This window comes from Diachasma alloeum, unplaced genomic scaffold, assembly GCF_001412515.2.
Source record: "Diachasma alloeum isolate Michigan unplaced genomic scaffold, Dall2.0 Dall_scaffold_01497, whole genome shotgun sequence".
In the NCBI taxonomy this organism is placed as follows: Eukaryota; Metazoa; Arthropoda; class Insecta; order Hymenoptera; family Braconidae; genus Diachasma; species Diachasma alloeum.
The window spans coordinates 37,790-51,485 of NW_021681594.1; the positions used below are offsets into that span (position 1 = coordinate 37,790).

Here is a 13,696-nt window from a genome sequence, read left to right on the forward strand (position 1 = left end):
GAATCCGAATTTCTTGGTGTGTTTGCGATCCCAGTGGGCAATTGTTAGTGATGAGCAATTTTACCTCAATTTTTGATGAAAAAATGATTTTTCATGCAAACCATGAAACATACAGAAAAATGTTTCACATGAAAGTTGTTCGTCTTTTCAATACAAACAAAACAGCTTTTGATTCATCGAAATCGGCCGAGTGGTTCGCGCACTATCCGCTAATTAGTGGGCGTTCTTAATGAACAAATGATTTTTTATGAAAATGATAAGAGACATCGGAAAACGTTTCGAATAAAAGTTGTTCGTCATTTCCATACGAACAAAACAGCTTTTGATTCATCGAAATCGGCCCAGTGGTTCGCGCGCTATCCGCTAATTAATGGGCATTCTTAATGAACAAATGATGAAATATAAAGCTTTGACATCATGGACAGTAAATAGGGGAGACCGGGGCTAAATGAGATTGCGTTTTGCATGTATTTCCCAGTCTCATTTTGCCCCGGTCTTCTTTAAATGTTTAAATCTCTTTCATTTCAGAAAATACGTAGAACTATTCAGTATTCATTCACGTGCTATTATTTGGCTCAGTATTCAGCGTTGTCAGTCTCCTCCCGCGCTCTAATTAGCGGATATCGTGCGAACCACCGGGCCGATTTTGATAAATGAAAGGCCATTCGTAAACCATTCCGTAAACCTAAGATGAACAACTTCCATTCGAAACCTTTTCTTGCATCTCTGATCGTTTTCATAAAAAGTCGTTTATTCATTAAAAACGTCAACTAATTAGCGGACGGCGCGCGAATCACTGGGTCGATTCCGATAAATCAAAAACCGTTTTGTTCGTATGAAAAAGATGAACAACTTTTATTCGAAACGTTTTCCGATGTCTCTTATCGTTTTCATGAAAAATCATTTGTTCATTAAGAATGCCCATTAATTAGCGGATAGCGCGCGAACTACTGGGCCGATTTCCATAAATCAAAACCTATTTTGTTCGTATGGAAAAGACGAGCAACTGTTATTCGAAACGTTTTCCGATGTCTCTTATCATTTTCATAAACAATTATTTGTCCATTAAGAACGCCCACTAATTAATGGATAACGCGCGAACCACTGGGACGATTTCGATAAATCAAAAAGCGTTTTGTTCGTATGAAAAAGACGAACAACTTTCATTGGAAACATTTTTCTGTATGTTTCATGGTTTGCATGAAAAATCATTTTTTCATCAAAAATTGAGGTAAAATTGTTTACAACTAACAATTGTCCACTGAGATCGCAAAAACACCAAGAAATTCGGATTCTCCACCCCCGAAAACAAAATCCGATCATCAAATCCTGCCGCCCTTTTCATGTCCACTGAAAGGTGGTATAGCGTATAGACTAAAAGAAATACAACAGAAAAATTCTGAAAATTTTACGCCCAAAATTTCTAAATAGAAATAATCTCAAGAGAATAATTTGTATTGAACAATCTTATTTTCATTGCCTGTTCGATAAATATTCATTTAAAAAATGCACGAGAAAGTTGTATAAATTTCATTAGAAATCGAATAAAATTCTTGCAGAGTTCTACTAAAAATTTAATAGCTGTTTTTTTTATACGTAATATGATATGTGGGAAAGTAATTAGTAGATTATTCATTATGAAAAATAATAGTTTTATTTTGTATAAATGACAAAGTGGTTTTTATCTCGGATGATATTGTCGCCGTAGGATAAAAAGGGCGTAACTGCTGGAAATGTTTCCCAATTGAATCAATCCAGATAACATGAGAAAATTCCTTATCAAAAAGGCGTAATTATCCACATATGCAATGAGAATGACAAATTTTCACACTTATGCCCTCGTGTTTGTGCAAATGTTTCGACGTGAAATATTGAAATGCGGAAAGTTCCAACTCTTACTCACGTCTTTTTCATTCCAAGTCGGACTTACTCCTTCCGATATTACGGAATCAGCCGCTCGTAAAACTATCTCCTAATTCAGTTAAAAAAGTTGAAATCAACAGGGCGTATGTACTAGAGACTGGACCTTCTAGTACTATGTGCAATTGGGGCAGACTGGGCACTCACCTATTTTGTAAAATGTTAATGATCCATTGAATTGATCATGAAATGGGATCATTTTTTCCATAGAAAGTAGAATTTTTATCCTCTCACGTATGAAAAATTTAATAGAAAAACCTAGCGAATTCCCTAGACGATGCTACGGAATTTATCGTAAATTTTCTGATATTTTTTGGCCGATTCTATTAAAATGCGCCATAGAAATATTCTATAGAAAAGGTCAATAAAATTCTATTTTTCTGTACAACGTATTTTATTGGGATATTTTCTATAAAATTGCCTCGGCTTGAATTTTCTAAGTTTCTGAGTTTCTTGTTTTTTGTTTGATTTTTATTATGGCAGGAGAAAAAAATTGAGTGGAAAAAACGTGCAGAAAAGCTGTGAAATTTTTCGCTATAATTGACCAAAGCTAGTAGAAGTTTCAATAGAACTTTAATCAAAATTCTATAGAATTGCCTATCGAATTCATTAGATTTGTCTATGAATTGTTTTCACGCGTGAAGTTCAGTTGACAAATTTATTCGTGAGTTATGAACTTGAAGAAAAAAGTTAAATGTCCATTTTAACCCTCTCTCCCTCCCTTTATCATCTCCCCTTAAACTCAGTCATATTTTTTTCATAATTGTGCATTTTTCTCCTCGATAATTCGCAATAAGAAATCCCAAATGACTGATTTTACAATTTTGCGTGAAAAAAAATGAAATACTCTAGAGAAATTCTTTGACGAATTTTGGCAAAAGCCAAAATGTGCATTAAAGAACACATTTTTAGGATAGAAAAATGTGTTCAATTAGAAACTTTCTTTCCACAAACTTTTTTTTTTGTTTTTGCGGTGGAGACTTGTTAGAACTTATTTGCATTATAACACTAGAGTATTATTTTCATATTTGATCATTTATTGCAAAAAACGTGAATAAGTTATTTTGGAAATTATTCCACGCATTTATATAAAAAATAACTGCAGAATAGATTGTGCATGGACATCAACATCTAATATATTTTTTTTTAATAAAATGTTTCCATTTGAAAAAAAAACAGAATTGTTAATATATTTGTAAGACTTTTTCAATAGTGTTCCAAGAAATTATCAACAAAATAGCTATGGAATTCTAACAGAAGTTGATGCGAATTATCTTACGCGTGTCATTCTTGTCTGAAAAATGTAATTTTCAATCAATCAAGAAAAAGTTTATCGCGAGAATTTTTTTATTGTAGAAATCTTTTTTTCTATCTATTCACGTTCGAAATAATTTACCAAAAAAACCTTGCGCTTTCTGAACGCAATTCTATGAGATCTCTATAAGAATCCCATGAAAAAATTTAATTTCTGTAAAATAATTTGAAAAAGTCAATAAAATTCAATTTTTCCGTATGAATTATTCTCTTGAGATTTTTTCTGTAGAAATTTTTGTAATAATATCAATTTTTTCAACTTTTTTCTTTCGTTTTTTTGTTTTTCATTACAAACGAAAGAAGAGAACCATGGAAAATTGATGTCCAACATTTTTTTTATCGAAAAAATCCTAAAATAATGAATAAATAGGATAAATAAAAACAACAACTATTGAATTTTTCTATTTTTCTATTTCTATAAAAATATTTACTGGAAAAATTGCATCAGTTTCAGTAGAAATTAGCACGAAAAACGAATAAAATTTTCTACAGAGTTTCGATAGAAATGTTTAGAGAACTCGTTAGGTTTTCCTACTAAATTCCCTCGTATATGTGAAATCTGCTTTTTTGCAAAATGTACAGGAGAGCAATCAATGAGCAAAAAATCTTTTAAAAACTCATGCATGAAAAAATTCAATAGAAAACTTAGCGAATTCGCTAGAAAATTCTATAGGAATTTTATTAGATTTCTATAGGATTTCTGTTGGCATTCTGTTGGAAAATTCTATTTGTTTTTTGCGCTGATTCTATTGGATGTTCGATAAGAAAAAGTCAATAGATTTCGAATTTCTGTTGGAATTTTTCTCTTGCATTTTTTCTGTGAGAAGTATTGGGCATAAGTTTTCCAAGTTTTTCCGCTGGATTTTGTTTTATTTTACATGACAGAAACCGAGTGGAAAAAACTTAGAAAATTGGTGCCCAAGAATTCTTATAGAAAAAATCTCAAGAGAAAATTCGAAACAGAAATTCGAAATCTATTGACTTTTTCGTATCGAACATTCAATAGAATCAGCGCAAAAAACAAATAGAATTTTTCAATAGAATTCCAATAGAAATCCTATAGAAACCCCATAGCATTCCTATAAAATTCCAATAGAATTTTCAAGTGAATTCGCTAGGTTTTCTATTGAATTTTTTCATGCGTGTTACTCTGAATTCGAGTAATCGTTTACCCTATTGACCCTTCAGAAATTATCAGCAGAGTTTCAGTAAAGAATGCAATAACTCAGGTGAAAATTGAAATATTTTAGATGAAAAAATTTTTTTCTTTCATTATTTTTTTAAAATTGTTGTTTTATTAGGTGAAAATTTTAATATCCCAAAAGTATTCCTAAAAAAATTGAAAACTTTGCTAAATCTTTTTCCATTTTTTGTTACAATTTTGGTAAAAATTACCAAAAGGCCAACGGACTACACAATTACCAAAATTCAGGGGAAATTTTCACGAAATTCCATCTCAAACTCCCCGTCCTATTCCCAAGTTCTATCAATTATTTTCTGTCTGCGCTCAACAGGTCGCGTTTTTTAATCCCAGAACATCTGAGAAATCTCTGCACGATTGAAGTATTACGCCAACCGCGTTAATCAATATGACAAACCCTCCTCTTCCTTCAGACTATTAAGAGTTGATTGAAATTTTGAATTAAAATTCACAACACTTCTTTTTTAGCATTAATCTCGGTAACCAAAATAATTTCCAGGAATGTTGGAGAAACTGAAAACAATAATAATATAAATGTTATTTTCATTTTCCCCAACTTTCTGTAGAGTCATTTTAGATATTCAACAAAAAATCTGTACGAAAAAAATTCTTAGAAAAATGCAGCGAATTCGTTAGGAAATTCATTTGAATTTATATTGAACTTTCTGTTAGTTTTTGGTCAATTCAATTAAAAAATTCCCAAGCTTATCCTCGGATTTTTAAAATAGAAATGTTCAATGAATAATACTCTTTAGAAACAAATCCATAGAATTCGATTTTTCTATACAACTTATCCTGTTGAGATATTTTCTATAGAAAATTCCCTGGCTCCAATTTGCTAAATTTTTCTTAGATTCTTTTCATGAAAAGCTAAAAAAAGAAAGTGGGAGAAACTGAGAATTTCATGTCCAGGAATTCCTATATAAAATGTTCAATAGAAAAAGCTGTATGGAATGTTGGAATTTTACTGATTGTTCTATAAAATAGATTCTATAGAACATTTCCTATTAACACTCCATCGGTCGCCCGATGAGCACCGGGCCACGCTTTTTCCCATTTGTGAAATTACACTTCAGTAAAGCCTCAGAAAAATTTGAAAAAATTTGACATCTCATTTCGAAGTGTCTAGAAGCCTTATCGATGAAAATATCCGCCAGAATTATCGTAAGTAGTTAGATTTTCAAATTTTTATTACGGAAGTCCGGGCCGTGTCCTGTGTATAAGGCAAATTTTCAGAAAAACATGGCAACTTAAATTCTTGCTGTCATGAATCTTTAATTTAAAATTACTATCAACTGAAGAATGTCCTGGAGAACGATGAGTGATTCCGAAATCTCATGTCACCTGTCCCCGCTCTCGTCCCCAGAATCAAGACTCATCTGAATCGTGACAGCACACGACCATCAACAGTTCATTGCTTGACCCACCCCTCAATAATTTCAATCCTGAGAATTACCCCGTCTCAACCCCGGACAAGCTCTCTTTTTATGCCCATGCTCCCCACAATTGAAGCACCCATTAGCCCTATCCGGCTTTCTAAAACTCCTCGACAAATGATTCTTCCCATTACGTTTATTTCCCTCAAGATCCACCTGATCATTCTTCCTCCTGCCCTCGCCCCCGAAGAAAATATCAAAAAATTTATCAAGCTCTGAAAGAGTCTTATCCTTGCAGTAAATGTTCGCCTTCATCCTTAGATCAACGTCACTGATACCATGTACAACAAGTTCAAAAGCCCTCTCTTCACTCACATCCACATTTAATCTGTTTATCCTATTGATTTTCTCGTAGTAATAAGACTTGACACTCATTCCGCTGGAGTCACTCGTGAACTGGAGCATGTCTTCCAAGGTCTCACCGAAGCTGATGGTCTTTGAGAATGGAAATTTACCAGCAATGGCCATGGAAAATTCTCGCCAACTTAGGAAAGGTGCATCAGAGACTGATACTTGCTCGAACCATCCCCTAGCACACCCCCGCAATCTCAATGTTGCCAGGTACAATTTCTGCCAGTTATTCCAGTGACGAACCTCTGCACAACGATTGACTTTGTTCAGCCAATCGTCAACACTCAGTCTCTTGGATTCAGGGTCGAACTCTGGAAGAATTTTTTCGTTCAGATCATCCTCTCCTTCAGTCATCATTGGACTCAACTGTATCTGATTGGAAAGGGCACCAGTCAATTTCTCAATGTCGGATTTGTTGGGCTGATGATTATCCTTGTGTGAGGTTTTATCAGGTTTCGTGAGGTATCGACTCGAGGTTCGTTCGTTGCTTCTTGACCTGCTTCGTCGTCGGTGGAGTCTCTCCCGGGACTGGCTTCTCTCCCGAAATGTTGACGTTGTTGATATGCTAGGGCTACGGTACCTGCGATTTCTCGAGGGACTCTTCTCTCGTGCCACTGGGGTTCTTGATCGCTTTCGACGATTTTTACTGCGTTTTGCCTCTCTCTCCATTGATCTGGAATCGTGTCTCCACGATCGACGGTCGCGATCTTCACTACCGTCGCGACTGTGTTTTGGCATTGTGAAGGTGGCAGTCGACACGTTTATGGGTGCTTGTATTTCTGAAAGGAGATAATGATGGAAAGTTTTAAGGTATTCAGACAAAAATTAACAAGTCTTTAAATAAGCACTGTTCGAGCGAACAAAATCTTTAGTTGAAAATTACCAAAAAAATCATTGTTTGGTTCGAATTTCAAAGTCGCTTGAATAATTGCTCTGCTTTCAACAACAATGGAATATTTGGCTCAAGAGGCAAATCATTCACACAAGACGGTGCCTTTTCAGGATAAAAATATCTTTTATAGAGGGAAGTTTATCAAGAAATATTTTGTCCCTAAGTTACAAGATTGCTGTCATATCATTGTTATTATTCAATTTAAGGCCCGGCTGAATTATCTTTCGAAAGTGATCTTGGTGGTTTTTTTTTATTTTGGTAATCTGAAATGATCTCCAATTGCTATTCAGTTTTATATACACGTATGAAAAAATTCAATAAAAAACCTAGCGAATTCGCTAGAAAATTCTATTGGAATTCTATAGTAATTCTATGGGGTTTCTATAGGATTCCTGTTGGAATTCTATTTGTTTTTTGCGCTGATTTTATTAGATATTTGATAAGAAAAACTCAAAGAATTTCGAATTTCTATTGAAATTTTTTCTATTACAATTATTGGACGAAAATTTTCCAAGTTTTTTCCGCTGGATTTTGTTTTATTTTGCATTGCAGAAGCCGAATGGAAAAAACTTAGAAAATTGATGCCCAAGCATTGTTATAGAAAAAATTTCAAGAGAAAATTCCAAACAGAAATTCGAAATCTATTGACTTTTTCCTATAGAATTTCCATAGAATTTTCTAGCGAATTCGCTAGGTTTTCTATTGAATGTTTTTCATCCGTGTAGCGCTGCAGTCTCCAAAGATTACGAGTGTACAATCAAAAAAACGTTGAAAAAAGCTGAACGTTTTCAAACAGCGTTTTTTAATATTGGGAAATAAACCCAATAGGGAGGAAATTGCAAATTAATAATTTGATGTATCTAATGGCTGTTAGGTCGTCATTTGTCTCAGTAGTCAATGGCTGTCGGATCGTTAGTTATCATGATAAATTATCAAATGTTCAGTTTTTTCTACTTTTTTTGATTGTTCAATCATAGTCTTTAGAGACTCCTGCGTGATGTAAAATTCAATGGAAATTGTGATATATCTTACATTATGAAGATGGAGAAACAATCGAGATAACGTTCGAAAGATAATCCACCCGGGCCTTAAGAATTCATTTTTGTCTGTGATTATTGAATAGCCGAAACAACAAACTACTATCCCTCGTTTACTATAACACTTGCATTTGCCAGGAGCAGAATACATATGGGAGCATCGAATAATGAAGAAGTAGTGCTAGAAATTACATTTCTTGCCTGCGCAAAGAATAATTTTTTTTTTTGAAAAGACTAAATCTATTTTTGCAATAAAAATTTTCAATCTCGGCGCACGCTTCGCATGTTTGGCAAAAAAATCTTCTTTTGATTATTTTTAACAAACATTTTTTTTTACATAAGTAAGACTTGTTTGAGAATTCAGCTGTTTTTCTCCCAATGTATATGCGAAATAATACGTACACTAGTAGAAAGAATTAGTTTTAATTGATTAATTAGTTCAAAACATATTTTCTCATGTTGAGGTAATTTAACTATACGAAAAAAAAAATTAATAGAAAAGTTTAGCGGATTTTCCAAACAATTTTATTTAATTTCTACTGGAACAATTCTTTTGGAATTCTATGAAAATTTTATTGAAAAATTCTATCCACTTGGTTTTTGTGCCAATTCTATTAAAAAGTATGCTAATCTCCTGGACGTTTTTGGTAGATATTTGTTTATAGAAAAGAATCTGCAGATGTTGATTTTTTTATACTAGATGTACCAAGTTATTGATTTTAAGAAACTCATGGTTTTAGAAGGTATTGACATGAGAAGAAACTTAACTGCAAATGAAAAGTCCCTAAAATTCTGTACCAAAAAGAAGTGTTTAAGGCCCGGGTGTACTATCTTTCGAACGATATCTCGTTGTTTTTTTTTCATCCTTCATCATCTGAAATTGTCAATTAAGTCCTGCACCATGCAGAAGTCTTGAAAAATTATGAATGAATAATCAAAAAAAAGTAGAAAAAATTCTTAATTTTTTCAAAGAGCATTTTTAATTTATATTCAGAATAAGTTGAATAACAAGAAATTGAAAAATGTATCTGATTTACGGGGACAAATGGCGACCTGTCACCCAATATCATGCAGGGGAAAGACTGATTTCGTAAATATTTTCCCACATTGCACAGAGACATTTATTACGGAAAAGGCTCTTTGAAAAGAGTTGTAATATTTTGGAGAATTTTTTAATCACACTTTTATCACATAAAAATGGCAGATGCCTACATACCACTGTTTTGAAAATTGAGATACCTAGCTGTCACTTCCCATGAGGAGTTAGTGTTTTGTTATCCACCATGGAAAATGACAGCTAATAGATAATTTGCCACAGCGAATCAGATATTTGTAATTTCCACTTTTTGCAACTCATTCTAAATCTCAATTAAAAACGCTCTTGGAAAAAGTTCACAATTTTTTCTATTTTTTTTATCATTCTATTATAATTTTTGGGAATTTCTATAGGATGTACCATTCATCGACAATTTTGGATTACGAAAGATAAAAAAAATCCAGATAACATTTGAAAGATAGTACATCCGGGCCTTAAATCATAAACCGTTGGGTTCTTAAATGAAAGAACCATTGGATTGTTTAATTAATAATCTTTGCGTGCTTAAACGATGAACATTCCAAAGGGATAAAATCCGGGAATGATTGAACATTAATTCAACATCAATTGAGTCCACGTGTTTGGTGAAATACTTTAAGTACATTGATTGCAGACGGAAAAGCCATCAATTCAAGCAAGAAAATATTCAGAAGCAACACACTGAGAAACAAAATTATTTTTGCCAAATCAAGGGACGCAGTTGCGTCCCGTTATCCATTTACTTGGGAGAAGTATTTATTTTTTTGATACCGTATTTCTCCAGTTAAGTCATTCCCAGACAATCCTCATAGGGTTTCAATTATGACAAGTATATTGCTCAAGAAGGTGATCATGTTAGTTATGACCTTGAGATAACTCTCAATAATTATCAACATTAAAAGATTGATCGAAATTCTTCTTTGTATAAAATAAGAAATTTAGGAAAAATGAATAATTATTGAAGGAGTTCATCCAAGGTTATGTGTAATATAGTCATGCTCTAGAGGAACATGATCATCATAATTGCAACCTAATCAGGCTTGTCTCAGAATGACTCGATTGGAGCAATACGATTTTGAAGTAATAAAGGTTTCCCTCAAGTAAATGAATATTTGGAAAAAATAAGGTTTGTTCTGAGTGCATGTTTTTGATTCAAGTTTCAAGTTTCAACAAACAAACGTTCTGAAATTCAAAACCAAGATTTCTCTAAAATCTAAGAAAATATGCCTCAGTTTAAGTACAATGCTACTAGATTTAGGTGAAAATTGCAGAGGAATAGAATTCTTTTGGAAAATTTTCATAAAATGAGTGAAAATTTCACTCATTTCTTGGATTTTTTTTTCACAAAATTTTGTCATGGCCAAATTCTAAAATTCAGAGATTTTGACTGTAAACTAAACACTTTTTCCTTCTGTGCATTCTTTTTCTATCGTCTAAAAATTAAATTTTTCAAGAATTAATCTCAATAGATTAAGTTCCAGGGGTGGGTGGTGCAAAAAGGATATTTTGGATTTTTCTTTCAATGTTTATAATTCAAAAGCAATGTTATCAATTGAATTTAGTTCAGGCTCATCACCGAGAGAAATAATTGTAATTTCCATAGAAAAGAAAAATTCCATATTTTACCAAACATTCAATAAGTGATTAACATTTGTGAAGAAGCACAAAATTCTCCATGTTTTGTTAATAAACACCCGCAGAAAATCTGCGCGATGTTTCAATAGAATCTGCGAAAAACGAATAAAATTTCCAATAGGAGCCCAATGGAATTTAGTGAATGCACTAGGCTTTTTCTATTGACGAGGCCGAACGCGCGCTACAGCGCGCTGTAATTGTAACAATCATAATTGAAAATCTCAAAATTAAATTAATCATGAATTAAATTTGCCGCCTCAGACGACTGGAACCAATGAGGAATAACCGTGACAGACTTGCGAGATATCGATAGTTATCGACTTTAAGTGTATGTTCTTTTTAGAATAGGATTTTAGAACAGGATTCTGTTGTGTTGTAATGAGGTGAAAAACCCCCTAAAGACATACTTATTGACCTCCGCGGGATTAAATATTCAAGAACTCGATGGAAATTGTCCCATTTGAGATCTTTTTTAAATTTATTTTTGTTTTTTTTTTAGAGGGGGGGGGGATAGATCAATAGCTTTAAATGCTCAGAATGAGACATTTAGAAACTCACGAGAACACATGTAAATGATGGTCATAATCACAAAGAGGTGATAAATATCAGGAAAAGATATGAAAGTGTGTAAATGAGGACAATTTATAGTCGCCTTCAGACGTATGAAAAAATTTCATAGAAAAACCTAACGAATTCACTAGACATTTCTATGGGATTTCTACTGAACTTTCTATTAGTTTTTGGCCGATTCTATTGAAATGTTCAATAGAAAATATTCTGTAGAAAAAGTCAATAGAATTCATTTTTTTTACACAATTTATTTTATTCAAATATTTTGTCTAGAATTCTTTTACCTCAAAATTGCTAAGTTTTTTTATTTGATTTTCTTGATAAAAAGAAAAGAAAAATAGAATGGAAAAACTTACAAAATTTGAGCAGAGAAAATTCTACAGAAAATACCTCAATAGAATAAGATGTACAGAAAAATCCAATTCTATTGAGTCTTTTAAAGAATATGGTCTATTGAAAATTTTAATAAAACATATTCGAATTGGCCACAAACTAATGGAAAGGCCGACAGAAATTCAATAACATTGTCCAGCGAATTCGCTATCTTTTTCTGTTAACGTTTTTCACATGTAACATAATGGAATCCCTTCATTTTTTAATACATTTGACGTTTTCATCAAGGATATCCAAGTATCTTTAATAGTTTGGTCCAGATCAAACTATAGATTCAATTTCAATCACCAAATTTGCCAATTAAATTGCGTAAGAAAAAATTGAAAAAAATATGAATATTTAGCGTCATTCAATTACATTTTGCACAGAATTATGATTTTTTAAACCAGTCGCTGTTTATAAATAAATAATTGAAGTTGTTTAATCTTTCGGAAACCTAATTTTTTTAGGCATGAAACCGATTTCTGGTAAAATTCTGAATATTCGAATAAATTTGTTACGATTCCGAACAAATGATTTTTATAGTGAAAAATTGATTCTTTGTACATTATTTACAATAAATGCTTATAATTTTCAAAAATTGCAATTTTTTAATTATTTCATCAGTCTTCTGTCAAAAGTAATCTTTCTAATTTTTCTTTGATTGTTTAAATGTTTCAATGTTTTCCAACAGTTCAATATCGAGATGCAAATTTAGAGTTGCAAAGTTAAATAATAGAATGATTGTAATATGTCCGGAAACATAGGATCAAATAGAGCTCAAATGAAAGCTCTGAAGTTTAACTAAGAAAATTGAAAAGCATTTTACTGCAGAAAAAATTGCCAACGTACTTGGATATCCTTAAGACCTTGCATACAAACATCGTGATGCTCACATTCTAATTGAAATGATCCAAACATTGAAGATGTCAAAAAATGAAGGGACTCCATTGTGTGCATTTTGTCACGGAAGTGCTGTGTTGGTGTTGAAGTATACCAAAAATTCCTCAGCGAGAAATTTTCCTATTTTTTTCTGTTATTGTATCTTTTTATTTTCTTCTCACATTAAAAATCCGCACAAAAAATATCATGAGATTTTCAGCAGAAAATTGCCGATAGATGGTCCATAGAAAATAGTCTAGATCTGTTTACTCAGAAGTAGAAATTCCCTAGATTTGTTTTCTAATCAATTACACATGCAAAAACAAAAATCAAAAAAAGTATACAAGTCGGCTAATACCCAATAGAATCAGTGGATAAATTTCTCTACCAGAAGCTTTAGCATTTTCGATCGAATAACTTCAGACGTGCAAATGTTGGTGTTAGAGTTTTACTCACAATGAGATAACGGACAACAGAATGAACTGTTCGTCAATAGCGGATGCTTTTGCTTCCTCTGGCTGAGGAATGATGAAAGACAATAAGTTCTGTGACGTAGTTTGAGGTAACAACTCTTGTCGGTTTGCACTGCATGGAGGTTAACTCCGTTCTAGGGTGGGTTTTCACTCGTAGAGGACAGTCCGCAAATGACAGCGACATACTGGAGCGCAAGGCGCCAAAATTCGAACATTGCTTTGTTTATCACGAACATCAGTAGACATTTCCTCCCAAAACCCCAAATTTTCAGCATAATTGAATGTGCACTACGCCTAGTCTGTAATTTCTCATTGAATTTGTATCCAATTATTGAACTTACATTGATGAATTATACAATTGTCAAATTTTGGCGCCTTTCTCTTAGGTGTGTCTCACTGACTTTTGGTGGGTTTTCACTTGCCGTTGACATGTTGAGTGCTGTCCTATCCAAGCTACTTACAGCTAGCAGGGGGTAGGGGGGAATGCAAATTTGGATTATTGCAATCGCTTGGTGGTTCGAAGGTGGTCAAAGGTAGT

General features: G+C 32.9%; 1 protein-coding gene across 1 annotated transcript; it reads right to left on the minus strand.

Annotated features, from left to right (window-relative positions):
* Positions 1–5,108: 5,108 nt before the first annotated feature.
* Positions 5,109–13,264, minus strand: LOC107046553. Its single transcript, XM_015269189.1, has 2 exons — positions 13,142–13,264; positions 5,109–7,001 (listed from the first exon to the last, which is right to left on the minus strand). Exon 2 carries the CDS (start codon positions 6,958–6,960, stop codon positions 5,875–5,877), a length of 1,086 nt encoding a protein of 361 aa, XP_015124675.1. The 5' UTR covers positions 6,961–7,001; positions 13,142–13,264; the 3' UTR covers positions 5,109–5,874.
* Positions 13,265–13,696: the final 432 nt, after the last annotated feature.